The sequence below is a fragment of the Vipera berus genome (assembly GCF_964194415.1).
Source record: "Vipera berus genome assembly, chromosome: 1".
Classification (NCBI taxonomy): domain Eukaryota; kingdom Metazoa; phylum Chordata; class Lepidosauria; order Squamata; family Viperidae; genus Vipera; species Vipera berus.
This window is the reverse complement of record NC_138202.1, coordinates 343,146,417-343,158,537: the sequence shown is the minus strand read 5'-3', so window position 1 is coordinate 343,158,537 and position 12,121 is coordinate 343,146,417. Positions and strand designations below refer to the sequence as shown.

Below are 12,121 nucleotides of genomic sequence, written 5' to 3'. Positions count from 1 at the left end.
TGTGTTGAGGGGAGAGAGCACGGGGGGGGGGCTCAGCTAATCTCAATGTACACATGTTGTACTTTGACAATAAAGGTTTATTTTATTTTATTTATTTATTTAGGAAGAGGAGCATCAGAGCTATTGTATAGTAGAGCCCCCAGATAAAAAGAAAAAAAGTTTGCCAATCCTTGCCATAGGATTTGGTCAGATGAAGGAAAGCTCCTGCAGACAGAATACTAGGCATATGGTGAGCACATGATCCTGTTTCAATTCTCCTTGATGTGTAACTGACTTGAGGCCCCTCCACCCCTCCCTTGTGAGAAACAAGGTATGAGTGAGCTTCCCTGTAATATCTTAGCTGCAAAAAGCTCATGCGTATATATGTAAAACCTGCCTGACTGCTGAGAGAAGCAGCGCATACTTTGCACTTCTGCAGGACATAATCTGTCATCTATACTACAACGAAGAAAATCGGCCTGGAGACAAGCACTGCTCTTTAAGGCCAAGCTTTCTTAAATGCTGTGCAGCCTGTATTTAAAAAAAAAAGTGGACCAGGAACGGTTAAAGTTTGTAGCTCCCGTGTATTATTAATTGTACTTTGTATACAGCATTTCATTATACCAGTACTTTCTATCTGGCCTAGTGAGAAGGAAACCCACCGTGTGCTTTCCCAAAGGCACTAGGTCAGGGGTAGGCAACCTCGGCTCTTTTATGACTCGTGGACTTCAACTCCCAGAATTCCTGAGCCAGCTATGCTGGCTCAGGAATTCTGGGAGTTGAAGTCCACGAGTCATAAAAGAGCCGAGGTTGCCTACCCCTGCACTAGGTATTTTATTCAGGCACTGTTTCAGTTTCTCGCACTAAGGATTGCCCTCGACCCTAAAGATCATAAACATGCTCTTTAAAAGTATGAGTGCCAAGATTCCTAAGATACTGGTTTCATTATGACACACTAAATTTCCAAAGAAGCATTTTAAAACAATTGCTAGAACTAATCTGTTTCTAAATCAGTCCTCGTAGGGGCAATTCAATTGCATAAGTTGCAATCAGATTAACTGGAATTGGGCACATTCATATGCTAAGTGGGGAGAGTTTAAGAACAGGCAGAAACCCTGATTTTAGCTATTTTTACAGGGAGCTTTTTTCCTGCTCTAAAGGACCGCGGGGTGGCCTCCTTAAGATTTATCTCCCATTTTTGAAATTAAAACCACTAAATCTAAAAACAGTCCCTATAATATTGCTTTATTAATTATCAAATGTTTGGACAGCCATTTGTCTGGGTCTGAAGATTCTCGACCTGATTCTTGGCCAGAAGCTTGGATTAAAAGATTTCCAAGATATCTTATAGACCTACAAATTCTATAAAATAGGGAGTTACCTTCCAAACATTTATAGAAGGTTATACCACTCACTTAAGAGCAGTAAAGGTGGGGGTGGCATTAACAGAGGGAGAAACTTGAAGTCTCAGTCACAAAAAACAAGGCTCCCCTGCATTAGAAAACCATTTTATCAAAGCAGGTGAAAAGGGGGATCATTAGCAATAAAAGCAAAAAGACAAAAAATATGTAGCTATGCAATTCCTGTTTTAATGTTTATGATTATTTCAAGTTACACGGTAGTAAAGATTGTAGTTGTTTAAGGCAGACTCTAGCTACAGTGAAAAGGACATCAAACCAACCATAATTACTATGAGATTTACAGAAATTATGGCCTATAGCTTCTCCCTTGATCATCTGATGAGAACATAAAAATGAAATATATGCAGCAGCTCAAAACAGGAAAAACAAGGCAGAGAGGAATGGGACACCAAGGGCCACCCCTTTTGTCCATATGATTCTTGCTATATAATTAAAAAAAGTCTCTTTATGAGGATTTTTTACATATCTGACTCTAAATTTTCTAATATTAGATAATGCTTTGGGTGCAGAAAATCCCAGATTAAAAACCCCAGGACAGGAATGCAAATCCTGAGCAAATAAAATCAGAGTTGTGTGTCCTTTTGCCTCACACTTTTCTACTGTGTGAAATGTCAGTTTGTAGTAGAGTGTTTTTATGCAAACAGTGTGTTTAGTCCCCAGATTTTCAAGATAAAGGACTGGTAAAGATCCTTTCTAAAACAAACTGTGGTGCGAAAGACTGATTTGTTGTTTTAGAATAAGCAACTGGATGTGTGATTTATATATTTGCAAGAACAAGTTATTTATTAAATTTCTACACTGCCCATATCACCAAAGAAATTCTGGGCAGTTGACAACATTATAGTAAAATAATATAAATACATAAATAAAAGCATACATTAAAAGCAGAATTAAAAACAGGTTAACAAGTAAAAATGAATCAAACTAAAAAATCCAAAAGGGTAGGTCAACAAAATAGTCATTGACTAGAGACCATAATTCAGTAGTAGAGCAGAACTCTGCAATATCAGCTCGTAGATATCTCCCAGAAGAGATAAAGAAAAAGGCCACTGACTAGATGAGGACTAGTAAAAGCAGATTAAAAAATATGCAAGATGGTCTAATTCCTGGCAAATCCAAAGGTCAGAGGATGGGGTTGTTTAGCAAATGCAGCTGCTGGAAATGCAGAGACCCTTAAGAAACAGATTCACCTAAGACGAAGACATTTTGAAAACTTCACCCCAGATTTATCATTACTTAAAAATTATAGTCAGCATCCTTATTCCAGAAGGTGTGGTGGACCAACTGGTAAATTATAAAAAAGTCAGACTTTGAACTGGGGCTACTAGTTTCCCAAAGTAAAACATGGTAGGTAGGATTGTGTGGAATGGGGAAAAAAGATGGTGGCCATTACCTGCCAGAGCTTCATTCACTTTGCTGGGTCTGGGTATGGTCACTGGTAACTTTGGTACACTGAGGAGACAAAATCAAATAAAATGAGAATTTTATGCACAGTGGTAAAAAAAATCAAGTTCTTTACTGGGGCAACACATATTTTGTCTCCAAATTGGCTGAATTCTGAAACAGACAAAATTTAGATAACAGAATAACAGATTTAACAGAACAACAGAGTTGGAAGGGATCCTGGAGGTCCTCAGGCCAAACTTCCACCCAAACAGAAGACCCTACCATCCCAGAGAAGAAGAAAATAGTAATAGTAATAGTAATAGTAATAATAGTAGTAGTAATAATAATAATAATAATAATAATAATAATAATAATAATAATAATAATAATAGTTGGAAGGGGCCTTGGAGGTCTTCTAATCCAACCCCCTGCAATGGTAGTCCACTCTCTTCTTAAAAGCCTGGGGTGATGGAGCACCCACAACTTCTAAATTATCCTGGATGAGAAACTGGAGGTTTCATGGGGTTGGTAATGGAGTGGTTCACAAACAGGATATGGAGGATTAGGCCCCACTGATTGCTCTCCAAATCCTCCTCCTGGAGGAAAGGACCCAGTAGCCCCCACCAGTTACTTTACTCCTGAGAAAACGTCTCTGCCACCCATTTCCCTCTGACCCTTCCATAGTCTGACTATGCTGAAGAGGCTAGATCCCTTTGGGCAAAATGAGAACCTCTGATAAGGCTTTTAAACATTTAGTATGAAAAGCAAGGCCAGGCATCTGGAGAAAGGAAAGGAAAAAGGGAGAAAGAAAAGAACCAAGGCTTTTTGACAAGGCAGATCCTTCTCCACCCTGGACCCAGGATTCTCTCTCACCAACACGCACAATCAGAAGAGTTTCCAGTCCATAAAATCTCAGCTATTATACTGACCCCGACTTTCTATCCAAATTCATTCACTCATTCATTCATTGCTGTTGCTGCTGTTAATTCTTACCGGCCTTCAGCCATCTTCTCGGAAACTTGGGGGAGAAAGGGCCGAGAGAGAGAGAGAAAAAGAAAGAGAAACCAAAAGCACAGGGGGGAAAATGGCGGCTGCCCTCCTTCCTATATAAGCCCCCTTGGGAGGGGAAACCCTCTCTCTTGATTGGCTAATCAGTATTCGGTTTTGTCTGTCTCCACCCATTATTTGGATGGACAAGTCAATTGGCTTTTGTTTTTTTAACCATTTCAGTGTCTGCCTGAACCTGAACCTATTTTTCAACTGAGATTTTCAGACGATCACCTCTACCTACCTGAGGAACAGAATCTGATTTTTTTAAAAAGCGCAAAACAGCAAGAGATTTAACTCTGCAGGGACTTGTCCAGGGAGTTGCCAGGAGTCAATACTGACTCAAAGCTGGTAAACCACACAAACAGCTTACAGAAACCCCCTGGTTTTCTTAGCAAGCATAGATCTAAAAGAATAGCGCTAACCTTCCAGGCAGTTTATTTCCCCCTCAACACATTTCAATCTTAAGAACTTTTTAAGGAGGTTTTTCTATACATTCCAGCAACATCTGCTTTTTACAAGAGCTGCGTCCAGTCCTTGCCAAATTCTGGGAGAAGAGCCAAGCAAATGAGGGGAGGATGACACAATCGCTGAAACTCCTAATCACAACCATCCACTATCTGTAAACTGGAGAACTCCTTCAAGGTCAAAACAGAATGAACACAGGAAAGAAATACCTTAGTTTTAATTAAAGGAAAGATACAGGTTTTCAGATGACTTTTTGGAAGATGAAGATTTAACTCAGTGGTTTGCCACTCTCCCTAGGGCCTAGAGCAGGGGTAGGCAACCTTGGCTCTTTTATGACTTGTGGACTTCAACTCCCAGAATTCTTGAGCCAGCTGGCTCAGGAATTCTGGGAGTTGAAGTCCACGAGTCATAAAAGAGCCAAGGTTGCCTAACCCTGGCCTAGAGGAACAATTGGTTTTTAAGCAAGCTTGAAACAATTAAATCAGGCAACTTTAAACCTGGCAACTTTAAGACTGCATGGTTGGCTGGGAAATTCTGAGAGCTGAAGTCCAGAAGTCTTAAAGTTGCCAAGGTTGGACAACCCCTCAGTTAAATCTATGCTGCAGTCAGCCATTGTTGCAACTGAATCTTCCCCTAAAGGAATGATGATTTACTGTCTTACAACTTGCCATTCATTATTGCAAATCAACTCCACCCACAGGAGCTAGGTATTGGGGCATCTTTTTGTTACCTGCCCTCAATCTGATCCTATTTGTCCTCAAGCCTAGCAATTAGAAAATGAGAATCATAGTCTGAGTTTAGGCAGCAAACAGCCTCTCCCCTTACTGACATATTTTGTAATTAGATGGCTCAAGACAAAGCACTTGTCAAAAGTGAATACACGGTTATTGATAGCGGTAATAAACACAGACTATGCTTCTCATTTTCTAATTGCTGGGCTTGAGGACTTAACAACAGAAATTTGGCACTCAATTGTAGTTGTTAAGTGAAATATTTGTTAAGTGAGTTTTGCTCCATTTCACAAATTTTCTTGCCACAGTTGTTAAGTGAATCACTGCAGTTGATAAGTTAATAACCCAGTTGTTAAGTGAATCTGACTTCCTCATTGACTTTCCTTGGAACATGACCTTGGGACACAGCAACAGTCATAAATATGAACCGCTGCCAAGCATCTGAATTTTGATAACATGATCCTGGCAATGCTGCAAAGGTTGTAACTGTGAAAAGCGGTCATAAATAAGTTTTTTCAATGCCTTGTAACTCTGAATGGTCACTAAATGAATTGCTGTAAGTCGAGGACTACCTGTATATACCTTAATGCAGCATTAGAGACACTAAACATAGAAATATTATGGAGGAAAGTGACTATGGAATCCAGACTGCTCGCACGGATCAAAGCCCTTTACACAACTACTTGCTTGAGAGGGGGCCTTGCAGTTAATGGAGCCATGACAAGTAGGATCAATACAAAAGTGTAAAAAGAGGGTGCATTTAATAAAGGCTTACCAGGACTGATGAAAGATGCTAAAGTGTACAAGTCTAAGGCTTTCAACACACATTGCAACATCTTGCTAAATGCTGACAATATGATTTTACTATCATATTTATTTGTTGGACTACATGAGTTATGATTTGGCTCCTACTATCACAATAATTCTCAGATTATTAATAAATCAAAGTAAAAAATCATGTTTTTTTTAAAAAAATGACATCACAGCCATAGATGTTTAATAGATGGTGAGCTAATAGAGCAGGCATGTCAAACTCGCGACGTCACGTGATGCCGCGTGATGTATTGGGACTTTTTTCCCATTGCCAGCAATGGGGAGGGCATGGTTTCAGCAGGCCGTCAGTTTGTCATGCCTGCAATAGAGCAAGTTAACACCTTTCCCTATTTATCAGTAGCCTTTTCTGAGACTGGATTTTGGCTCCATCATCATCAAAGCAGCTTGCTCAGAGCAAGAGCACATGCAAATTCACTGTTAAAATTGATAAATCACTGCTATCCAGATTCCTTAGCTTCAATTATTAAGATATACCTAATCAAGGTTACCCTTATGCTCTTATGTGGAGCTGAAGTTCGGGTCTTAAAACACAAATCATTATTAGAACAAACCAACGTTTGAGAAGTCTCTTGGGTATGGATAACAGCACCTTAGATACTGCAGTTAGAGCTGAATTGGGAAGTTCTATAATTTGTTCTTTCTCTAAAATCAGAGCCTTATTGGTGCAAAATCAATGCTATGGAAACTGACAGATTCACAAAATTGAGTCTGATAGAACAGATAAAATCTCAACTAGAGACTTTTTGGGTTGATAAATTTTATCAATAGCTGTGATCTCCCTGTTTCCTATCCAAATGAAAAAGTTTTCTGTCCAAAGAATTGTGGACATAGAAGTTCATAGAGATATAGTTACTCCCAGTAAGGCCAACACATTGAGATGAATGAGCCGCTATAAAGGCATCTTCTATGTTGCCAATTATTTAAACATAAAAATCTCCAAGCCTCTTAGGGGAGTCTTTACTTGAATGAGATTTGAGCAGTTGGGAGGTTTAACCAAGTCGCTTAAGATGAGCCTTGGTGGAGCAGTGGGCTTAAGTAACACCAGCTGCCTGCAATTAGTGCAGGTTCGCATCCCACCAGGCTCAAGGTTGACTCAGCCTTCCATCCTTCCGAGGTAGGTAAAATGAGGACCCAGATTGTTGGGGGCAATTAAGCTGACTTTGTAATAATGTCACTTGGGGGCCCCCGAAAGCCCTAATAAGCAGGCATATACATAGAATGAAGGCTATTGCTAAGCTTGTAAGCCGCCCTGAGTCTTCGGAGAAGGGCGGGATATAAATGGAATTAAAATTAAAAAAAAAATTAAAAATGAATGTACTTGCATTTGTGGAGCCCCAGAGACAGAGGACATAGTGCATAACGTATTTGAATGTCAATTGTATAAGAAAGAGAGAGATCAACATATTGAACAGCACATTAGACTAGCAATCTCCTGGAATCATTATATTAAAACAACATATTTCATATGCCTTAAAATTACAAACAATAAAGCCCTTTCCTTAAACAAAATAGTGCAGTTGAGAACTGTATACGTGCATCTGATTAGGTTAAATTGTAGGGGTGACACAGAATTATTATTTGCATTTTCTTTTAGTATATTTTGTAAAATAAGATCTTATTGTTTTGTATTTTACATTTGGTATTCTAATATGGCCTGATAAACAGTAAAGTACTGTTACTATTTAAACACTACAGATAGTCCTCGACTTACAACATTTTGTTTGAACATGCCGTTCAAAGTTATAACAGCCCAGAAAAAAGTGACATGACTGTTTTTTTTCACACTTACAACTATTGCAGCATCCCCATGGTCAAAATTCAGACACTTGGCAACTCTTATTTGTGATGGTCGCATGTCCCCGGGTCCCGTGATCACCTTTTGCAACCTTCTGACAAGCAAAATCAACGGGGAATTCACTTAACAACCCCTTTGCTAACTTAACAACTGCAATGATTTCCTTAGCAACTGTGGCAAGAAAGGTTGTAAAGTGACACAGATCTCACTTAACAACTGTCTCACTTAGCAACAGAAAATGTGGGCTTCATTATGGACCTAAGTTGAAGACTACCTGTATCTCCTTTCAATATAAAGTACATTCTGTAAGAGTAGTCCAGCAAGCATACTTTTCATAGCTCCACAAAGGTTTTATGGTCCTTACTCACACAAGTGCAACTAGGAGCAAATGTTCAAAGTTTGGTAAGTACTATTATTAGAGACAGACATTAAGAAGGTATTTATAACACTTCCACTGCTGCATACAATTCTTAGTACTGTATAGGTACAAAAGTAGGCTGACAACCCTAATCACTTTTTGAATCATACCTATATGTACCTATATATACACCAACTGGCTAAATTTGAATTCTAAAAGAAATCAGGCAGGAAATCCATCATGCACAGTACCAATTTCTATATGATGGCTCTGAATTATAGTTGCAATCCATTTTTATCATTTTGGAAAGGCTTGACCAATATGGTAGCTTTTACACATCCCTTGTTATGGAAAAACGTGAGCGCCAGCACTTCATCTAGTGTGCATGGGTACCCGCTCTTCTTTGGAGAATTACTTTGTGTTTGAGAAACACAAATACAGAGTGTTTGTTTCCTCTTCTTAAAAGTCTTCGTTTAACAACCTTGCCATAAGCTACACAAAGTCATATCTTCTAGAATAAGCACTATGACTTACTCTGAATCAGCCTCATTTATTTCACTTTCCACTCATATATCCCTCCTACTGTCAGGTTACACAAAAGGGAGCTGTTCTGGCCAGCTGAAAAGACATGAGAAATGTTCTGATTTGAAAAAAATAAATAAAAGGAAAGGTAGACAAGCAAAGTAGCAAAGCCCAGACAAGCAAAGTAGCAAAGCCCTGCTTTCCTTCTCAGATTTCTACTAATTGTGTACGTTAGATTTGCCCAGAGACAGAAGTAATTACATGCTTCCGATGGGATGCTGTTCTGTGGAGATAGAAACAGAAGCTGTCTAACGCTGTCTCCTGGTGTTGAAATAGCCCTTTCCTCGGCTTAAGCTTATACCTTGTTCTGAAATGTCAGCATTGCTTTCAAAAACAGGTCTCTGTTTAGAACCTGGCAAGTGAAGGTCACCTATAAAAAAAACCTAAAAAGTTAGTAAATTCTGAATCCAAATGCACAGCGGATGACCAGCTCTCAGATCCAACGCATAACTACAAGTTAAATCTCTGGAGTACAAAATATTCATATCTGTATCAAAGGTGCTTTTTCAAAAGGCAACTGGACTTTCTTTGATTTTTTTTCCTTGAAGATATTTTGCTTCTCATCCGAGAAGCTCCTTCGGTTCTGACTGAATGGTGGAGAATGGAAGGATTTAGAATTAATTCTCCACTATACAGTATTCACTAGTCAATCTCAATTTCCTTCCCACCCAAACAAAAATTGCTGAAGAAAAAAGATATGATTGAGCTTTTTGAATGCCACCAAATGGTTACCTGTTTCAACACTATCTCTAAATCTGGATGGCCAGATATTGCTCAGAAATTCAAAATTAAGTAAGTAATTTAAGTCTTTAGAATATATAAAGCAGGGCCTCACATGGCAATTAAGTGACATGAATTTATTTATTCCATTTCAAAATATCACCTGAGTTTATCATTAATAATACCAAAGACTGGGCAACAAATTCCATAAATTAATTACACCTTCGGTCAGGTAAATATTATTTTATTTTGGTCAAGTCCAGTATTAATTTACACTCACAGCATCAACAATCACTACTGCGCCAACAATGACCATAACATTTAGCCTGTAATGAAGAGAATACTTTCTCTCATCTCCACATCATTCTAAAAACCTCCAACCCTCTATAATGCACTTGTAAACATTATAGATCTCACAAAATAATGAATCCAAAACATTGGGACACTCACTCACTTCAGTGGCAGTTTCCTGGGCCTGGAAAGCAAAAGAAATTTGCAATTTTGCGTCTCCCATCAGGATGTAGAGCCACTGTGTCAGAACCCACCCCAATCCACATCTTAGGAAAGAAGAACTCTTGGATACGAGATTGTCCAAACATGAACTTTTACTAAAACATGGTTGACAGTGGATAATATAGACAGGATCTGGAAACTGTCTCTCAGGTCGATACTTTTAAAGTGTCCCCAAGTAAAACCCCTCCCCTCAGTCCATTTGGTCAGTACTGGATCAGTCAAGTTTCAGGTGTCACACTCCTCCTGGGAATGGAGAGCCCCAGTACATTTGCAACATTATTACTTCCTCCCCTTCACATTCCAGTCAGAGATACAAACCAGAATTCCCCCTTCTCCCTCTTTCTTTGTTCTTCTTAGTTCAAAGGGTTTCTTCCCTGGTCTTTTGTGATGGCCTCCAGGTAGGCTGAATAAACAAACCTTGCATCTAAGGGATAGAGATGGCTCTTAACAACCCTGCCTTCTCTTTCCCTCCTTGGAAATGGCAGAATCCAGTAAAGGGGTGAGATTTAGATTTGCGCAGATAGGGAGTTAGAAATGAAATATAAATGGATTCTGACATTCTGCCCTTTTTTTTGAAATTGCATTTTCTGGAATGATATTGGAAAAAGAGGCAAAGCAATTTTTCCAATCCATCAGCAAAAAATCCAGCAGTTTTGGACCACTGGCTTTTTCTACTAGCCAAAGACTCAAGAGCAATCAAGTGCTATTTAAAGAAAGGACACTGTCCAACAATGATGAAACAGCCACAGTTAAGCATAAGGGATCCGATTCCTGAGGGCACAATGACTCTTCAATTTTATTATTGACATGACCCTTTCTGGGAGTCAATAACTATCTGAGAAGCAAGATAAAAACACTGCAAGTAAGTCTATAAACAATCGTATTCACGGATGGGCCCGCAACATCCAGCAAAAATGGAAATCCCTTAGGAAAGCATACCTGGTTCCTTTGGATGCTGTGTGAGCTGAACTGGACCCACCAACGACTGCAGATTGTGATGCTGACCCTGCACTCTGCACGTTCAGTCTTGGCATTGATCTTGCTCCAGAGAGGGCTGGTTTATTGTAAGGCACAAAGCCCACCAGAGAAGCACCGAGTCCTGAGTTTCTATTGGCCCCCTGTATACCAGTAAGGAATTTGGGAGTCGTTCCTGCTGAATGTCCAGGAAGATTCACCATTGAGTGCCGAAACCGTGAAGTTATGGGGCCAGTTCCACTATTCAACAAGCACTGTTGGCATGAACATGTGGGCCCAATGTGAACAGGCCCCGTGGCTGTGGCTACTGGGTATGGAGAGTCCACACACCGACGGATTCTTCGCTGGTACCCAGTGGTTTTATTTGTCTGGCTCAGTGATACAAAATCAATTCCATAATTGTAACCAAAGGGCCCAAGATCCACCTGAGGGCTATTGAGCGAGAAAGCTTGCTCCAAATATACACAAACGTTCATCTCATATGGAAACCAGCTTCCTTCATCGTTCTGCCACTCCCAAGTTACTCCCTGTCCAGGTGCCGAATCAAGCTGGAAGACATGTCTGCGCACCGCTCGCATGGTCCCTAGAGGGGAAAAAAACCACAACAAACCAGGAAGTAAAATTAGATGTTAAAACTAAAAGCAGTAAGAGAAGGATTTTGCATAGCCCAGAAAACTGAGTATTAACTGTTATGATACTTCTCATTCACATTAGATTAGGAGAATAAAATGAGAACGCCGGGATACATTATTTGATCATTCATTTTTGCAGCAGTCCCTCCAGCAGATCAGACATAGAAAAATCTTTCAAATCGCTTGCTATCTGATTATTTTTTTCAGAAGAAATATCAAAAGTTCTACCAAGGAGCATTTGCATTCATGGCAACACAACTAAGTATGATCCCTTCTTTGTGAGTCAGGTTCAAACGTTAAAGACCAGTTTGAAATTGGCCAACTTCCATTGTATTTGAATTGATAAGGCAATAAGAAAAGCAAGGGGTTTTACCTTGTTTTGTATAAAAAGCTAACTGCTTATCTATGTATACTACTCAAAAAAATAAAAGGGAACACTTAAACAACACAATGTATATTGTATTTAATAGTAGGCTGTCTCATCTTGTGTTCCCTTTATTTTTTTGAGCAGTATATTATTTAAAAACATACAATATAATATAACAATGCTCACTTTACTTTTCCCTCCTTCCTTTTTCCTTTGTATCATGTTATTTATAGCTGGAGACTAAGGGCAGGAACTGTCTTAACTGTGCTGTGCATATTCATTTTTAAGCATTAAATACTGTCATAAATAAGGG

General features: G+C 39.3%; 1 protein-coding gene across 7 annotated transcripts in view; it reads right to left on the bottom strand.

Moving 5' to 3' along the window:
• Window positions 1–12,121, bottom strand: part of DTX2 (deltex E3 ubiquitin ligase 2) — a 35,548-nt gene that overhangs the window by 13,934 nt on the left and 9,493 nt on the right. For all 7 annotated transcript variants that reach the window (XR_014025972.1, XR_014025973.1, XM_081324155.1 and 4 more), the window contains 2 exons: window positions 10,774–11,392; window positions 2,794–2,852 (listed from right to left, as the gene is read on the bottom strand). Coding sequence is in view for 5 of the 7 variants with exons in the window: in XM_081324155.1 (XP_081180281.1) it covers window positions 2,794–2,852; window positions 10,774–11,392 (678 nt within the window). In the remaining 2 variants the exon portion in view is untranslated. The remainder of the gene's footprint in view (window positions 1–2,793; window positions 2,853–10,773; window positions 11,393–12,121) is intronic.